This window comes from Esox lucius, chromosome 20 (genome assembly GCF_011004845.1).
Source record: "Esox lucius isolate fEsoLuc1 chromosome 20, fEsoLuc1.pri, whole genome shotgun sequence".
NCBI lineage: Eukaryota > Metazoa > Chordata > Actinopteri > Esociformes > Esocidae > Esox > Esox lucius.
This window is the reverse complement of record NC_047588.1, coordinates 28677582-28693447: the sequence shown is the minus strand read 5'-3', so window position 1 is coordinate 28693447 and position 15866 is coordinate 28677582. Positions and strand designations below refer to the sequence as shown.

At 45.0% G+C, this 15866-nt stretch overlaps 1 protein-coding gene across 1 annotated transcript in view; it reads right to left on the bottom strand.

The window, feature by feature from the left end:
- Positions 1-474: 474 nt before the first annotated feature.
- itga10 (integrin, alpha 10) overlaps positions 475-15866 on the bottom strand; it is a 32508-nt gene continuing 17116 nt past the window's right edge. Inside the window, exons 8-30 of the mRNA XM_013139339.3 lie at positions 15651-15801; positions 12464-12629; positions 10751-10824; positions 9118-9262; positions 8321-8469; positions 8054-8197; positions 7741-7947; positions 7327-7457; positions 7062-7225; positions 6832-6974; positions 5279-5389; positions 5038-5123; positions 4766-4907; positions 4555-4647; positions 3927-4003; positions 3308-3397; positions 3129-3213; positions 2058-2171; positions 1853-1960; positions 1571-1684; positions 1025-1120; positions 765-878; positions 475-633 (exon numbers count right to left, since the gene is read on the bottom strand). Of these exons, the coding sequence (XP_012994793.2) occupies positions 583-633; positions 765-878; positions 1025-1120; positions 1571-1684; positions 1853-1960; positions 2058-2171; positions 3129-3213; positions 3308-3397; positions 3927-4003; positions 4555-4647; positions 4766-4907; positions 5038-5123; positions 5279-5389; positions 6832-6974; positions 7062-7225; positions 7327-7457; positions 7741-7947; positions 8054-8197; positions 8321-8469; positions 9118-9262; positions 10751-10824; positions 12464-12629; positions 15651-15801 (2755 nt within the window). The 3' untranslated portion in view covers positions 475-582. The remainder of the gene's footprint in view (positions 634-764; positions 879-1024; positions 1121-1570; positions 1685-1852; positions 1961-2057; positions 2172-3128; positions 3214-3307; positions 3398-3926; positions 4004-4554; positions 4648-4765; positions 4908-5037; positions 5124-5278; positions 5390-6831; positions 6975-7061; positions 7226-7326; positions 7458-7740; positions 7948-8053; positions 8198-8320; positions 8470-9117; positions 9263-10750; positions 10825-12463; positions 12630-15650; positions 15802-15866) is intronic.

Sequence of the window (15866 nt, the reverse complement as noted above, 5' to 3'; positions counted from 1 at the left end):
CATTATCAACATTTGAAATTTGACTCAAACTAGACAATTGTAGGATGAAAATGTTAAACCTTTATGACTTCAGAATATTAAATATGTAATTTGGTTTAAAATCAATTTGATAAAATATGTACATTAGTATAAGTGCCTTCCATTATCAGGTAGTGCATTTTCACTCAACACTTGAAGTACTAAATAGGCAGAATACTGTACAGTTCTGCTTTTGTTGGTCCACCAGGCGGAAAACAAGCACCTGTTAAGTCCCATTGCGTCCACCATGATTTCTGGGTCATCTCTGCAGAAAGATGACTGGCCATTATTCAGCATGGTTCTGATGAGGGCCTGACTGGATGCCAGTTTATGTGGGGGTTGGCTGGTGCTCGATGAGGCAGTCTGTCCCATGCAGTGTTGAATGTCCAGACAGTTCAAATTCACATGCTCTGGAAATCCTCATCTGCATAGGTGGTTAGCTCTGCATTGTTGGGGGGGGGGGGGGCAGTCTCTGTGCACATTGTTGCTGTGGGCATGGGCAGGAAGTGGTTCTCTGGTTGTCACACATACTGTAAACATTCAGCGACATGGCAACGGGCAGGCTCAGTCCTCATGCTCCTCCTCCTTAATCTGTTTGCGAGTGAAGAACCCCAACTGGAGAAAAAAATTGAAGAATGTTTGACAGAAACGCTGTTATGTGTCCACTTGTCTAAATTAAGATGAGAAATGTTTTCACAAAGTGTAAGGTAGAGCAGCGTTTGTAGGCTGACATATGATTGGTGTACCTTCCACAGTACGAAAATGATGAGTGCCAATAGCAGAAGGCCTCCGATGATACTACCAATCAGAATCCATAGAGAGATGGGGATAGCCCGGCCCTTAAGTACCTCCAACACCGTCTGAAAGTGTTAAAGAGATAAAAAGGCAGATGGGAGCGACCATCCGATACTTACTTTTATTAGCTACTAGCTTACAACTTTATCTGAATGTGAACCAGTCAGGACAGACAAGGCTAACTCAGGTGTCCTATATGTTGTTTTCTCACCTCCCTCCAGATGGCGCCACTCCCCAGAGAGACCAGGTTAGATTCCTTAGCAGCCAGACGATAGGAACTCACTATACTGACCGCCTTAAACTTAGCCTGCGCACAGAAAAACAGTCAACGTGTTAGAGTCAGAATCAGAATACACGTCCACATATGAAGCAATACTTTTACATGTTATTATGGTTCTGGTAGAGATGGACAACATATGTAAAATACACTAAACCTACACAATGTTCACATACAATTACAGACAATGGGACATGAGGATTTAAGATAATGGAATACGAGCATTGAGTTTATAACATGCAGGTTGATATAAACATTTAAAGTATCAGTACAGCATATCTAGATACAGGGAGATGAGCAGAATTTGGATTCAGAACAGTAGAGCTATTTAGTTTGGAAGTGTCTTACATTGATAAGTGTCCCTATGGGACGGACAGCCAGTTGCTGGGCCCCACATCACTAGGAAAAGCCTGACTAGCTTGTCCTGGCTGCCTCCATTGCTAGTATTTCAGGGTGTGTGTGTGTTTCAGTGTGTTGTACCTGTCTGAAGAAGTTGTCGTGGACCCTTCGGCTGACTCTTACAAGAGCGCTCTGTCCCCGAAGCAGCTGCCGTACTTCACACACTACCTCCACGCACCACGACCTACTGCAGTTCTACACGCACACACACACACGCACGCACACACACACGCACACACACACACAGTACATCTGTGAAAGTGATCATCATTCTTGTACTGTGTGTTTGCGCGTGTAGGTGAATGGGTGTGTATGTGGGTGTTGCGCATGAGTTTGTGTGTGTTTGTGTATGTGCGCTCTTACCAGTAGGTCAGTTTGCTGCATGTCTTCTGGGTGTAACGGTCGGACATCTCTCTGTCTGGCCTTGAGCCTGGACAGGTCACTGTCTACACTGCAGTTCACCCCTGTCACCTGGCAGGACAAAGGTCACGGTTCAGAACCCAGCGCGTTTCCCGCGGACTGCCTGGTACAGCAGAGGATGCAGTGCTGAAAGCGGGGCGGTACGTACGTTGTAAGAGAAGACGTCAGTGACAGTCATGAAGACTCTGTCTCCTGCCGCTATGGAGGGCAAGCTCAACCTCAGCTCCAGTTGACTAACACTGTAACAGCCCAGGTTCTGGAGCTACATGTGGACGAAAAGAACACATCAGCCTGATGCGTGTCTGGAGAGGGTGGGCGGAGGTGGTTGGAGAAGGGGGCGGGCTGAGGGTGAGGGTGGAGAATGGGGGTGACCGGAGGGGGAGGGTGGAGGTGGTGAGAGAAGGGGGTGACCGGAGGGGGAGGGTGGAGGTGGTGGGAGAAGGGGGTGGGCTGAGGGGGATGGGTGGGGGTGGTGGGAGAAGGGGGTGGGCTGAGGGGGCGGGTGGAGGTGGTGGGAGAAGGGGGTGGGCTGATGGGGGAGGGTGGAGGTGGTGGGAGAAGGGGGTGGGCGAAGGGGGTGGGCTGATGGGGGAGGGTGGAGGTGGTGGGAGAAAGGGGTGGGCTGAGGGGGCGGGTGGAGGTGGTGGGAGAAGGGGGTGGGCTGAGGGGGATGGGTGGGGGTGGTGGGAAAAGGGGGTGGGCTGATGGGGGAGGGTGGAGGTGGTGGGAGAAAGGGGTGGGCTGAGGGGGCGGGTGGAGGTGGTGGGAGAAGGGGGTGGGCTGATGGGGGAGGGTGGAGGTGGTGGGAGAAGGGGGTGGGCGAAGGGGGTGGGCTGATGGGGGAGGGTGGAGGTGGTGGGAGAAAGGGGTGGGCTGAGGGGGCGGGTGGAGGTGGTGGGAGAAGGGGGTGGGCCGAGGGGGATGGGTGGGGGTGGTGGGAAAAGGGGGTGGGCTGATGGGGGAGGGTGGAGGTGGTGGGAGAAAGGGGTGGGCTGATGGGGGAGGGTGGAGGTGGTGGGAGAAGGGGGTGGGCTGATGGGGGAGGGTTGAGGTGGTGGGAGAAATGGGTGGGCTGATGGGGGAGGGTGGAGGTGGTGGGAGAAGGGGGTGGGCTGATGGGGGAGGGTGGAGGTGGTGGGAGAAATGGGTGGGCTGATGGGGGAGGGTGGAGGTGGGTACAGTGAGGACATTAGGGAAAAAGAAACACAGCACTGATTACCCTGAAGTGTGTGTAGAACTCTGGTCCTACGGCCTCTGATACAGTTCTGGTTGGGTGGACTTCATAACGGTTCAGATTAGAATCACTAGACAGACAGGGGAAATGGATGGTAAGACAGAGCAGTATAATTACAGTAACATCATCCACGTGGAGCGCTAATCTCAGACAGAGAGAGTAACCTGGTAATGAAGAGGTCTGGTTCATACTGAACCACTGTCTGGAGCTGGACACTGTTGTCTCCCAACGTAGCCTCTCTCTCCACACTGTCACTGTGGGGTCAGGAACACACGCTGATTAGGCAGACGCATGACAAGTACCTCTGTCTCTTTACAGGATGTGGGATGTGAACATGGGTCCCCCCCCAGGAGAAACATACATCTTGTTTTTACACTACAATAGTTGTATTTAGATCAACTAGACTCGCTGACATATTTGTGCCAGAGATAATGTTTTTATGATGTACACGGGGGTGACAATATCAATTATGTTTGACACCCACAGAGGAACCCTTCGGAATGATTCTCCCCACAGGTTCTGAGGTCTAAATACAACAAGACTACTGAGGTCTAAAGACGACGACACTACTGAGGTCTAAAGACGACGACACTACTGAGGTCTAAAGACGACGACACTACTGAGGTTTAAAGACTAACCCTAACCCTACTGAGGCCTTGCAGAGAATCGTCATAAAACTGAACCATATACTCAAGTTTGCTACACAAGGGTACTACAGAATCAGTAAAGTATTCATTTCTTTAAGGCCCCAACCGAAGTTTGTAGTGAGACTGAAACCAGTACCTGGCAGCTGTGAGTTTCATCTGGACTTTACTGAGCAGGGACGTACAGCTGAACTCAAACTCCAACATGAACTTCACCTGAAAAGACAGAAAGGAGCAAAACCTATCAAGCAGTTTGCATCAGTGTTATAACCATTGTTTTAGAAATGTTTTACCAAGATAAATCTGGGTCTGAACTAGACCACAGCCAGACAGATAAAGCTGGGTCTGAACTAGAACCCAGCCAGACAGATAAACCTGGGTCTGAACTAGAACCCAGCCAGACAGATAAACCTGGGTCTGAACTAGAACACAGCCAGACAGATAAACCTGGGTCTGAACTAGAACACAGCCAGACAGATAAACCTGGGTCTGAACTAGAACACAGCCAGACAGATAAACCTGGGTCTGAACTAGAACACAGCCAGACAGATAAACCTGGGTCTGAACTAGAACACAGCCAGACAGATAAACCTGGGTCTGAACTAGAACACAGCCAGACAGATAAACCTGGGTCTGAACTAGAACACAGCCAGACAGATAAACCTGGGTCTGAACTAGAACACAGCCAGACAGATAAACCTGGGTCTGAACTAGAACACAGCCAGACTGATAAACCTGGGTCTGAACTAGAACCCAGCCAGACAGACCTTGGAGTGGGAGCGGAACACGGGGTAGCTAACATTACAGGAGTGACTGTTGGAACTGAGAGCTGTACACTCAATCTTGAACTGGGCATCCTCCTACAGAGAGACAGAGAGAGAGACAGAGAGAGAGAGAGAGAGAGAGGAGGGAAATGAAGATATATTTGTGGCATAAGTCTGTGCTGTATATCCATGAACCTGTGGGCGTGTGTCATACCCGTATGCTGAGACTAGAGAAGTGCAGGTTGCGTGAGGAGTGTAGTGTCAGGCTGGTGTTGTAGGCGTTCTCCAGTCTGTTCTGTAGCTGGACTTCTACTGACAGACGCCTGCGTGGACTACGTATCACATAGGGCTGCTGTCTGTGGAGAGTTCCCAGGAAGACCATGGCAAGTTATTATTATGAATGTATGTTCTTGCCTTGAGATTTTGTCTCCTGGACAAACAAAACAGAGGAAATCAGTTGTGTGCCCGTGTTAATGTGGGGTGTACCTCGTTCCAGAAATGTCCATGTGAGCCTGCAGCACCAGGTCAGTCACACAAACATCATCCTCGCCACAGTCTTTGAAGAAAGCAATCTGGACACCATTGACAGTATTATGAATGGAGGAACGAGTAGTGAAAGTACAGTAACCGTACATTACATTCCACAATTTGGCTGGAATGTTACAAGCACACATGTACAATACACGCAAACACATACACACACACACACGCACACACACACACTTACAGATCTTTTCACGGTGGTGGGCCAGCCTTCGTCTAGTACCGGGCCACTCTCTGTATCGTTGATCTTAAAGCGCAGGGAGAAGCTGATTGGACGGATGTAGTCAGCTGTGTCCTATCACACACAGACACAAGGTTAGAGATCAAGAGGGGGCATAATGAATAACAGTAAAATGGAGACAGGTCATTTGAAATGCCAAGAAAACTAAAGGCTATTTTGAGGCTTTTTAACATAACCAAACACATGACAGCTACTTCCCTTCAAGGTGCACACTAACATCATGAAATACATGACACAAAATGACAGCAAAAATCTGTACTAGGCGTATTTGCCATTGAAAATATGGTATGCACGTTGCACGTTTGTTTGGAACCATGTAGTGTGTGTCAGTGTGATTTTTTTTTGTTTTAGGGTGTGTAATGGGTGTCAGTGTGATTTTGTTTGTTTTAGGGTATGTCAGTGTGATTCTGTTTGTTTTAGGGTGTGTAATGTGTGTCAGTGTGATTTTGTTTGTTTTAGGGTGTTTAGTGTGTGTCAGTGTGATTTTGTTTGTTTAAGGGTGTGTACTGTGCGTCAGTGTGATTTTGTTTGTTTTAGGGTGTGTAATGTGTGTCAGTGTGATTTTTTTTGTTTTAGGGTGTGTAATGTGTGTCAGTGTGATTTTGTTTGTTTTAGGGTGTGTAGTGTGTGTCAGTGTGATTTTGTTTGTTTTAGGGTGTGTCAGTGTGATTCTGTTTGTTTTAGGGTGTGTAATGTGTGTCAGTGTGATTTTGTTTGTTTTAGGGTGTTTAGTGTGTGTCAGTGTGATTTTGTTTGTTTAAGGGTGTGTACTGTGTGTCAGTGTGATTTTGTTTGTTTTAGGGTGTGTAATGTGTGTCAGTGTGATTTTTTTTGTTTTAGGGTGTGTCAGTGTGATTTTGTTTGTTTTAGGGTGTTTAGTGTGTGTCAGTGTGATTTTGTTTGTTTTAGGGTGTGTAATGTGTGTCAGTGTGATTTTGTTTGTTTTAGGGTGTGTAGTGTGTGTCAGTGTGATTTTGTTTGTTTTAGGGTGTGTAATGTATGTCAGTGTGATTTTGTTTGTTTTAGGGTGTGTCAGTGTGATTCTGTTTGTTTTAGGGTGTGTAATGTGTGTCAGTGTGATTTTGTTTGTTTTAGGGTGTTTAGTGTGTGTCAGTGTGATTTTGTTTGTTTAAGGGTGTGTACTGTGTGTCAGTGTGATTTTGTTTGTTTTAGGGTGTGTAATGTGTGTCAGTGTGATTTTTTTTGTTTTAGGGTGTGTAGTGTGTGTCAGTGTGATTTTGTTTGTTTTAGGGTGTGTAATGTGTGTCAGTGTGATTTTTTTTAGTTTTAGGGTGTGTATTGTGTGTCAGTGTGATTTTGTTTGTTTTAGGGTGTGTAGTGTAGTGTGTGTGTTGAGGTGTGTGTTTGTGTTAGGGCGTGTGTTGTGTGGGTTAATATATGGACTGTGTTAGTTTTTGTGTTCGTTTGTGTGTATGTTAATGTGTGTTCTGTGTGTTTGTGTTAGGGCGTATGTAGCATGCGGGTATCATACTCACAAAAACATGGAAGGGCAGGTTGTGGCAGACAGTCTCTCCAGTGTGAACTCTGACCCCTAGCTGTGTCTGTCTTTGACTGTTGTTGTCGAACAACGCCCTCGCCGACAACTTCCTGTCATCCAACATGGCCGCCACCGACAGCTCTGAGAAGGATCCATTAAATAGGCTGTTGAGACAAGCAGACGACCTCCCTCTGTTTCACCCCTTTCTCGCTACTCCCCCTGCCTTACCAAAGCTGATGCTGCGTCCCGGGGAGCGGGACACTGCCAGGAAGCAGACTGTGGCGTTGAGACAGGCAGACTCCCTCCCTCCCCTAAGACACGTCTTCTGGATGACATTGATGGAGTGGGGCTGGAAGAAGAGACTCGCGTTGATCTGGACAATATTACGAGAACTGGAGGGAGCAGAGAGGCGGTGGAGGTTTAACGACGATGATCACATCACATTTACTTGATATTCCCCACAGCCATGTCTAACAGGTTAGCCCCTCCCTACCTGAGGAGGACAGCGCTGCCCTGGGCTCCCACTGCCAGGTCCAAAAGATCATCTCCATCCAGGTCCAGTCTGCCGCTCACACTGCGCCCAAAGTACTGTAGAGAGGGGGACAGGGACGACCCAGCGATACGCTACACGGTAAAAGAGAGGAGGAGGACGGAGGTGGGAAATTAGCAGAGAGAGAGAAGTGGAGGGAGCTGTGTTGGTTCATTCTGGTAAGTTACACAGTGTGCCCTTATGGATATACAACCACGCCGTAACCAAAACGCTTTCCAGGCACCACAAGTCCATCAGTCTGGAAAAGGTATCCGTGAACTCTAGTCTTACATGATTGGTCAGCTGCTTATTGAAGTTGCGGGTGTACGCTCCCCTAGGGAAGCACGCAATTGTCATGGTAACAGGCCGGTTCCACACCTGTTTGTGTGTATGGATGATGTGGATGCCCAGGCCGTGGTAGACATATAAAGCCCCCTTGTGTCCGTCCTCCAGGGGTGCCCCCACCAGCAGATCTGTGTAGCCGTCATGGTTGAGGTCCGGGACAGAAGCCAGGGCGTAGCCAAACCTAGCATCCTGGGACCTATCTTCTGCTTTCAGAGTCCCATTGGACACAAACAACTCCTCCTGACGGACAGACAACAAGATAAACATGGGGAAGAGATAAAGAGCTAATATCTCATCACACCTATCCTTACCCCAAATGCCCTCCCCCTACTCCCCCCTCTCTCACCCCACTAAGTGAGTAAATGTACACTTTTCCCGCCTCCTTGTTCCCGGGGCCCAGGTACATGGGAGCAGCCACCAGCAGAACGTCCGTGATGCCATCCTGGTCCACATCCAGCCCACACACCTCACTGCCATAGTAGGAGCCGATCTACGGACGGAGGGAGGGTGGAGAAAGGGAAAGGCAAAGAGAGAGAGAGAGTTTGATTAATACTTACTGAAATAGGTCTCTATGTAGGACAGTTAAACGAGTGAACAACACGCACACACACACCTGTTCTCCATTCAGTGCCTGTACAATGTTGACATCTCCATCGTTGCTCAGTTCAAACAGAATGACCTTTCCTTTGTGTTTAAACCTGGGAGCCCCAGCCACATACAGCCTCCTCCAGTCACCAACCATCACGGACGACACTGTGTAGCCTAAACACACACATTTAAAAAAAGCAGCGATATGTAGAGTCTATAGCAGTGATATGTAGAGTCCACAGCAGTGATAAGTAGAGTCCATAGCAATGATATGTAGAGTCTATAGCAGTGATATGTAGAGTCTATAGCAGTGATATGTAGAGTCTACAGCAGTGAGATGTAGAGTCCACAGCCGTGATATGTAGAGTCCACAGCAGTGATAAGTAGAGTCTACAAAAGTGATATGTAGAGTCTACAGCAGTGATATATAGAGTCTATAGCAGTGATATGTAGAGTCTATAGCAGTGATATGTAGTCTACAGCAGTGATATGTAGAGTCCACAGCAGTGATAAGTAGAGTCTACAGCAGTGATAAGTAGAGTCTATAGCAGTGATATGTAGAGTCTACAGCAGTGATATGTAGAGTCTACAGCAGTGATATGTAGTCTACAGCAGTGATATGTAGAGTATATAGCAGTGTTATGTAGAGTTTACAGCAGTGATATGTAGAGTCTACAGCAGTGATAATTAGAATCTACAGCAGTGATATGTAGTCTACAGCAGAGATATGTAGAGTCTATAGCAGAGATATATAGAGTCTATAGCAGAGATATGTAGAGTCTACAGCAGTGATAAGTAGAGTCTATAGCAGTGATAAGTCACCTAAATAAGCAGCATGATTCTTGAGTTCCTGGGGAAACTCTGACTCAAACGCCTCTCGAGTAGGCATGATGCGCCCCTCAGTTCCCTCCTTCAGCACCCCTCCATCCCAGTCATATGCCCCCACCATCCCAAACAGGATCCCATCCTGTAAAAGAAAAACATGGAAGGGTGTCTGGGATAAATGTGAAAGCACCATGAAATATTTAACCAATAATGGCCAAAGGATGTGTTTGGATGGAGCCCTCATCTGTGGCATACTGACCATATACACCCCCTAAGATTCGTTATTGGTTAAGCAAACGTTGCTGTAGAAGCAAACTCATATGTCAGCAACTGTTCAGTTTGAATACACGCCCTCACACTTTGGCCGAGGACAGGCTGGTGGTTCCGCAGGTAAACACCATGTTCTCGGGCAGGTCCTAATATGAATTTATTATTTGACATCTCTCCTGTATCTTGCTCATTTAAACATCTAACAACTTTACATCAAAGGACAAGGTCACCCAGATACACATTCCTATGATATAACGTCACTTCTTAAATATTATGAGAAATAAATCTATTCTAAATGGGTCCTTTGAATCTTAATGCTAAAGGACTAAAATATGTGTTATATGAGACTGTTTACAGTGTGACATTTACATAACTATTTACTGTTCTAATTGCATTACTAACTGGTTTGTAATGGCCATCAGGCATCTTGGGAGGTTTTATGTAAACACATCAATAATTCAATAGAATCAAACAGAATTTCACATTTCTCAAATTAGAGATATATTTACCAAATAAATTAAGATTCAAAATCATTGGCACCCTTGCAAAGATAATTGTACTGAACCTTTCTGTAACTGATCATTTTTCTGGAAACCATTCCTCCACACACAATCTTTCCAGATCCTTTAGAAGCTTCAGTTCATGCTAATGAACTGCCTTGGTCCAACCACAGGTTTTCAATAGTGTTTAAGGATTCTGCTGACTGGGATGTTTTTTTTATATTTGAGGTAAAAAATTGCTATGTGGATTTTAATATGTGGTTGGGGTCACCGTCTTGCTGAAAGGTACACTTGCAACCAAGTTTCAGTCTCCTGGGAGATGCAACCAAGTTTTTGGTTAATATGTCTTTGTGCTTATCAGAGTTTATGATCTAGTTGACCTTAATTAACAAGGGTCACAGGACCAGTAGAAGCTAAACAGTCAGATAAAATAAAAGATACACCACCACATTCTGCAGTATGTTGTTGTTTCCTTAGTTTTTGTACAAATTTGTCTCTTTTAATTTAATGATTTGTTTACTTTTCTCAGTGGATATAGATGATGACTTAATTTTACATGTGTGTTACCTCTTTATTCTTGCTAGTGAAACTGGAAGCCAAAGAACACATCAACACAATTTTTTAAGACTGAGGTGCAATTAAAATAGTATAATATTAATCCAGATTTAATTTTGTTTGATTTTACTCATAAGAATCCTTAGATGTAAAAATGCTTGGCATTAGCAATCTTTCTTGTATGGCTACTTGGTGGAATGGCTACCTGGTGGTAAGTAGGTGTGGTATTGGGTGGATTTAGATTTGTAAAGTCAAATCTACATGAAACAAGTGCAAATTAACAAAAACACACACATTGGACTCACATCAAGAACATGCGTAGAGAAGCCGATCTGGGACATCTCAAATTCAAAGGAGCTTTCGTTATATGCCAACGTCCCTTTGAAAGAAAAGAAACAGCAAAAATAAACACAATTCCAGCACCTTCTCTGTAGTAAACCAGCATTGTGTGATTTTAACATTTGTTTTCTAGCGTGTCACCCGATCATGCTCCTATGCCCAGCCACATTTAATATCTGGTATGAGGTGTTTGGTGTTCCCTGACTGGGCAGCTATTGGGTCCTTTAATGAGGTTACAGCTGAGCTGGCTAACCGTAACTCTCACAGCAATGTTCGATTCATGTTTAATTAATGTTAGTTACATGTTTGGGTAATCTTACATAAATGTTTGGTTATATTTGGTTAATATGAGGTTTATACTGGTTTGGTTAATGTAAGTATAATGTTTGATTGCTGTCTGGTTAATGTAAGGTTATTGTTAGTTTTCTATTGGTTTCATGCTTTTGTTATTCTTAGTTAAATTTATGGCAATTTTTAGTTAAATATTTTTGAAATGTTAGATTAATGTTTGGTTAATGTCTAGTTAATGTCAGCTTATGTTTGGTAAATGTTAGGTAAATGTTTGTTCTGTAAGGTAGCTGACTGTGAGGTTCTGTTCGGTTTAGATTTTGCTTTTGTTTTTGAACATAGCCTGTTCTGTTTGGTTTTTGTCCTTTGATTTTGAATGTAGCTTCTCCTTTTGTATTATTTTTACACCTGTGCCTTGTTTGCCCCTAGTTTTATACCTATTTATGTTCCTCCTGCCCCAATGTTTCTTGTTGGTCAGTGTTGCTGTCGTTGTTGCCTGTTCTTTGTTCCTGCCATTTTGAGCCTTTTGTTTTTCAACCAAGTTTGTTTATTAAAATACCTTTTGTTTAACTAGCTTCTGTGCCTGTATCCTGCTACCAATGCCACATCTTGACAGAATGATCAACCAGAAACACTGGAGCAAATAACACAAAAGGACAAGCTACATTCAAAATCAAAGGACAAAAACCAAACAGAACAGGCTATGTTCAAAAACAAAAACAAAACCTAAACCAAACCGAACAGAACCTCACAAAGACCACCGTGACGGGGGTCAATCTGGTCACCCTGTTCTAGCACACTCTGTCCCATTCTTACACATGAACACACTCTCAAGCCAGTACATACTGTACATACTTTTTTTGTACTCAAAGCCCATTTCACCGTATTTTCTTCATGCATTCCCTCCCTTCCTTCCTCTCTTCCAGTCTAGATGGCCCAGGTTAGTGCCCTGTGTGTCCCTCACCCAGATGGAGGTATACAGTCCAACTCCCTCTCCCCACACTCCTTCCTCTCCTCCAGTCTAGATGGCCCAGGTTAGTGCCCTGTGTGTCCCTCACCCAGATGGAAGTATACAGTCCAACTCCCTCTACCCACACTCCCTTCCTCCCTACAGATTTTAGGGTGGCATCATTTCTTGGTCTTCCTCCTATCTTCCTGTAAGTGGTGTGATATATTTCCCCTTCCTTCTCTTCTTTCAAGGTCATAGCATCCAACCGTCCCCTCCTTTAGTTTCCTCTGGGGTTTAAGGTGGCACCATTCCATAACCTTTTCCCTTTCTCTAAGAAGAAATAAACGATGTGACACCCTGTCTCCAGGACACAATCACTTATCTCCTAATCACTTACATCTAATTTCTCCACTCCCTCCTTTCTCTGTCCTCTATCCCTCACCCTCAAGACTGAAGATTCGATCTCCCAGTGCGTCTACGATGTCGTTGAGTGCTGCTTCGTCTGTCACGTTGAAGAAGTACTTGTCGTCAGGGTCACTGGCAATGTACTTGATCTCACTGATGAACGTCTCTGGGTCCTGCTGTCTGCGGATGTAATGACCAAGTACCTGGAGATGGATGAGGACAGGGGGGCGGTTGAAGAGAGGGAGAGGGGCAAAGTAAGAAAAGGTAGAGAGAAACAGAGAATTGAGGAAGAGAGGAGGGAGAGAAAAAAGACAAGGGTTATAGCAAGGGACAGAAATTGTGAAAAGCGCAGTGTTGGAGAGATAACATTAACAGACATGTCCCTACTCCTGGCCAAGAACTGCTCCGTGTGCCCCAGGGACAGAGGAAACACAGGACTGAGACAGGCCCACCTGGCAGATAGCAGCGGCGTATTATTCCTTAAAAGACCAACAAAAGTATGTTGGGCTTCATAATAAGGGGATTTCAAAAAGTCTAGTCAGCAAAAAAAAAACTGCTGTTTGGGAAGTGCTATCCTGGCAAACCGTGGGAGCGGAGGAGTAGAGGAGTAAGAGGAGGGAGTTGTCTGAGATGGGGGAGAGATCAGTGGTTGGGGTCTGTATTGTGACAGGCTCTGGGTCAACACCTTCAGTAACACCTGCAGTACTGACCAGTCCACAGAACAGATTGGCCCAAATGCTCCAGCAAGGAGCAGACTTCCCACCAGAATCCCAAACCCCAGAATCCCTGTCTGTGACTGTGAATGCTAACCTAACTAAGGAAATTCTGTGTTTTCTAAAGGGGATGAAGGGAGGAATTTGAGAGGGAGAGCGGCGTAATGTGAAGGTAGCCCGCATTACTGATATGTACATCTTATGGAAGTGGAGAATTTCCGTTGGCCTTGCCAGCAGTCCCAAATTGAGAAACACAGATGGAAATAGAGACGGACGAGGGTAGACTCTTAGCTATTGAAAATATACAATGAAGTACGTAATGTAAACCCACGCACACACTCAAAAACACACACAATCCTGCATACACGTACACCTCCCAAACCACCCCCCAAGTAAAGTGTGTGAGGCAGGCAGGCTGATCTACTAAACATTGTGTAGCGACCAATCAATCAATCAAATGTATTTATAAAGCCCTTTTTACAACAGCAGTTGTCACAAAGTGCTTTTACAAAAACACCCCGCCTTAGACCCCAGGGAGCAAACAACATTAGTGTTGAATTTCAGCAGCTAGGAAAAACTCCCTAAGAAGGCTGACATTTTAGAAGAAACCTAGAGAGGACCCAGGCTCAGAGGGGTGACCAGTCCTCTTCTGGCTGTGCCGGGTGAAATATTAAGAGTCCAATTGGACTTCAGAAGGCCTGCTGCTCCACTCTCCTGAAAATCTGTACACATACAATAAGAGAGAGACCAGTGTTAACCTCTTATCAGCTCGATGAACCCCTGGGAGTACACTCCCGTGTTTCCTTTTACACCTGCTCTCTCTTATTTCTCAACTTAATGCAGCACGTATATTATTTTAAAAGCCATACAGTATATACAGGATGATCTTACTCCGAGTCGACTTATTCGTTAATATCTGTGGCTGGCTCCCTACACTGTTGTCACCGCTACACCCAACAAAAGTGCATGTTAACAATGATCTAACAGGCTTTGATGGTTGAAGAGCAACCCTGGTGGAGTTATTCCTTTCCCCAGCCTTGTTATGGCAGATCTGGGATTACTCTGAGGAGGTATTTTCAGCACATTCATGCTAGCCAGCCTCCCTCCATTTGTGGTTTCTCTGGTGGCCGTTGCACGGCAGGTTCTAGTGCTTCTATTGTGGGCCAGGGAGGGGTCTTGCACTACCCAGCCACGGTAGTCTGTCCTACCACACCACCAAACCCACACCGACAGAGGCACAATGTGTGTGCATGTGAATGGGCTGAGGGGGTTAGGGCGGGGCAGACATAATACATGGCTGTTGTCATCTACTGGGTTATTTTAAGAAGCTGTTTCATTTACTGATATGCTTTAAATGAGTCGATTTAGGACAATGGGTACGATGGCTCGTTTTAACGTTGTGCAGATGGCGGTATGGTGGGAAAGCTATTTAAATAAAGCTGTTTACAGATTAGGGTCATTCTATCCGGCCGGCGATACATCCAAAACTTTTACTGGGGATACATCCAAAACTTTTACTGCTGTACTTATTACTGGGAGTGCCACGAGACTTTTAATTTGAAAATAAAAAGTACCTGACGAGGTCCGCAGATTACGTTACTTTATTTACTTTTATATATTTATTTATTTTCAAATTACAAGTTCCGTGGCACACCCAGTAAGTACGGCAGTATCATACTGTTTGTTTAAAATACCTTTAAGATGAAACAAGGTATTTGAGTTGCTATGATATGTAGGGACCAGCACCACAATCCACACGCGGAAGTTATCATTTGTACTATACGCAATTGATGGCTAGCGCCTGTATTATGTCATCTCTGGAAATGAGCCTAAGAAAAGTTGATAACGAAAACAGGGTATTTAAACTATTGACAGGAAAATATTTATTTGCAGATGTCGCAGGTAAAACAACTTGACGTTAGTTAAGCTAACGTCACAGTTTTTAAAAAGTACAATTTGCAGAGGCACTTCCAGAGCAAGCATGCAGCGAAATACAAAAAATATACTGTATGAAGTTAGATGACGGCAATTATACCAACATTTGCTTCGAGTGAAAATCTTCAGAAGTGATTTCATAGACTTATGTCTGCCCTAATAACTATTATACCTATATAACTGTTATACACTATACCTTATGTAACATAGCTTACTCTGTTGAATTGAAAGTTAAGTTTTAAGGCAAATATGTGTTGCAACATTTCTGCTGAGTAATAACCCTAAAAAGGGCCTTTGCCTGCCATAATAACAGTTGTTAATAGAAAATAATGTTAAAAAAAAAAAGTGTTCAAGTCAATTAAGTTCAGTTATGAAAACAGTGTTGCATGGAAAATAAAAAAGTTGGTTAAAAAAGTATTCTGGCCCACGATGCTCTCTGGCATTTTCAGTGTGGCCCCCCAGTGAAAAATATTGCCCACCCCTGGTTTAGAGGGTACATTCTGTGCTTGATGAAAATCAGGTAGTTCCCGCTTTGTCTGACTGCCTGGATACCTGTTTGGCTGTGTGTTTACTCACAGCAATGGCATATCTGGTGATGTTCCTCTTCTCACACTCCTCCAGAGCATCCGGGAGCTCCTCGCCATCATGTGACTCCCCATCAGTCACCACGATCATGACCTTGGTGGCGCCCTCCCTGGCCCCGCGCTCCGGGCTAAATGCCTCGGTACTGGATAACAAAAGAAATGAAAAACAGAAACGGAACAGATTATACTGTGTATATATATATATATG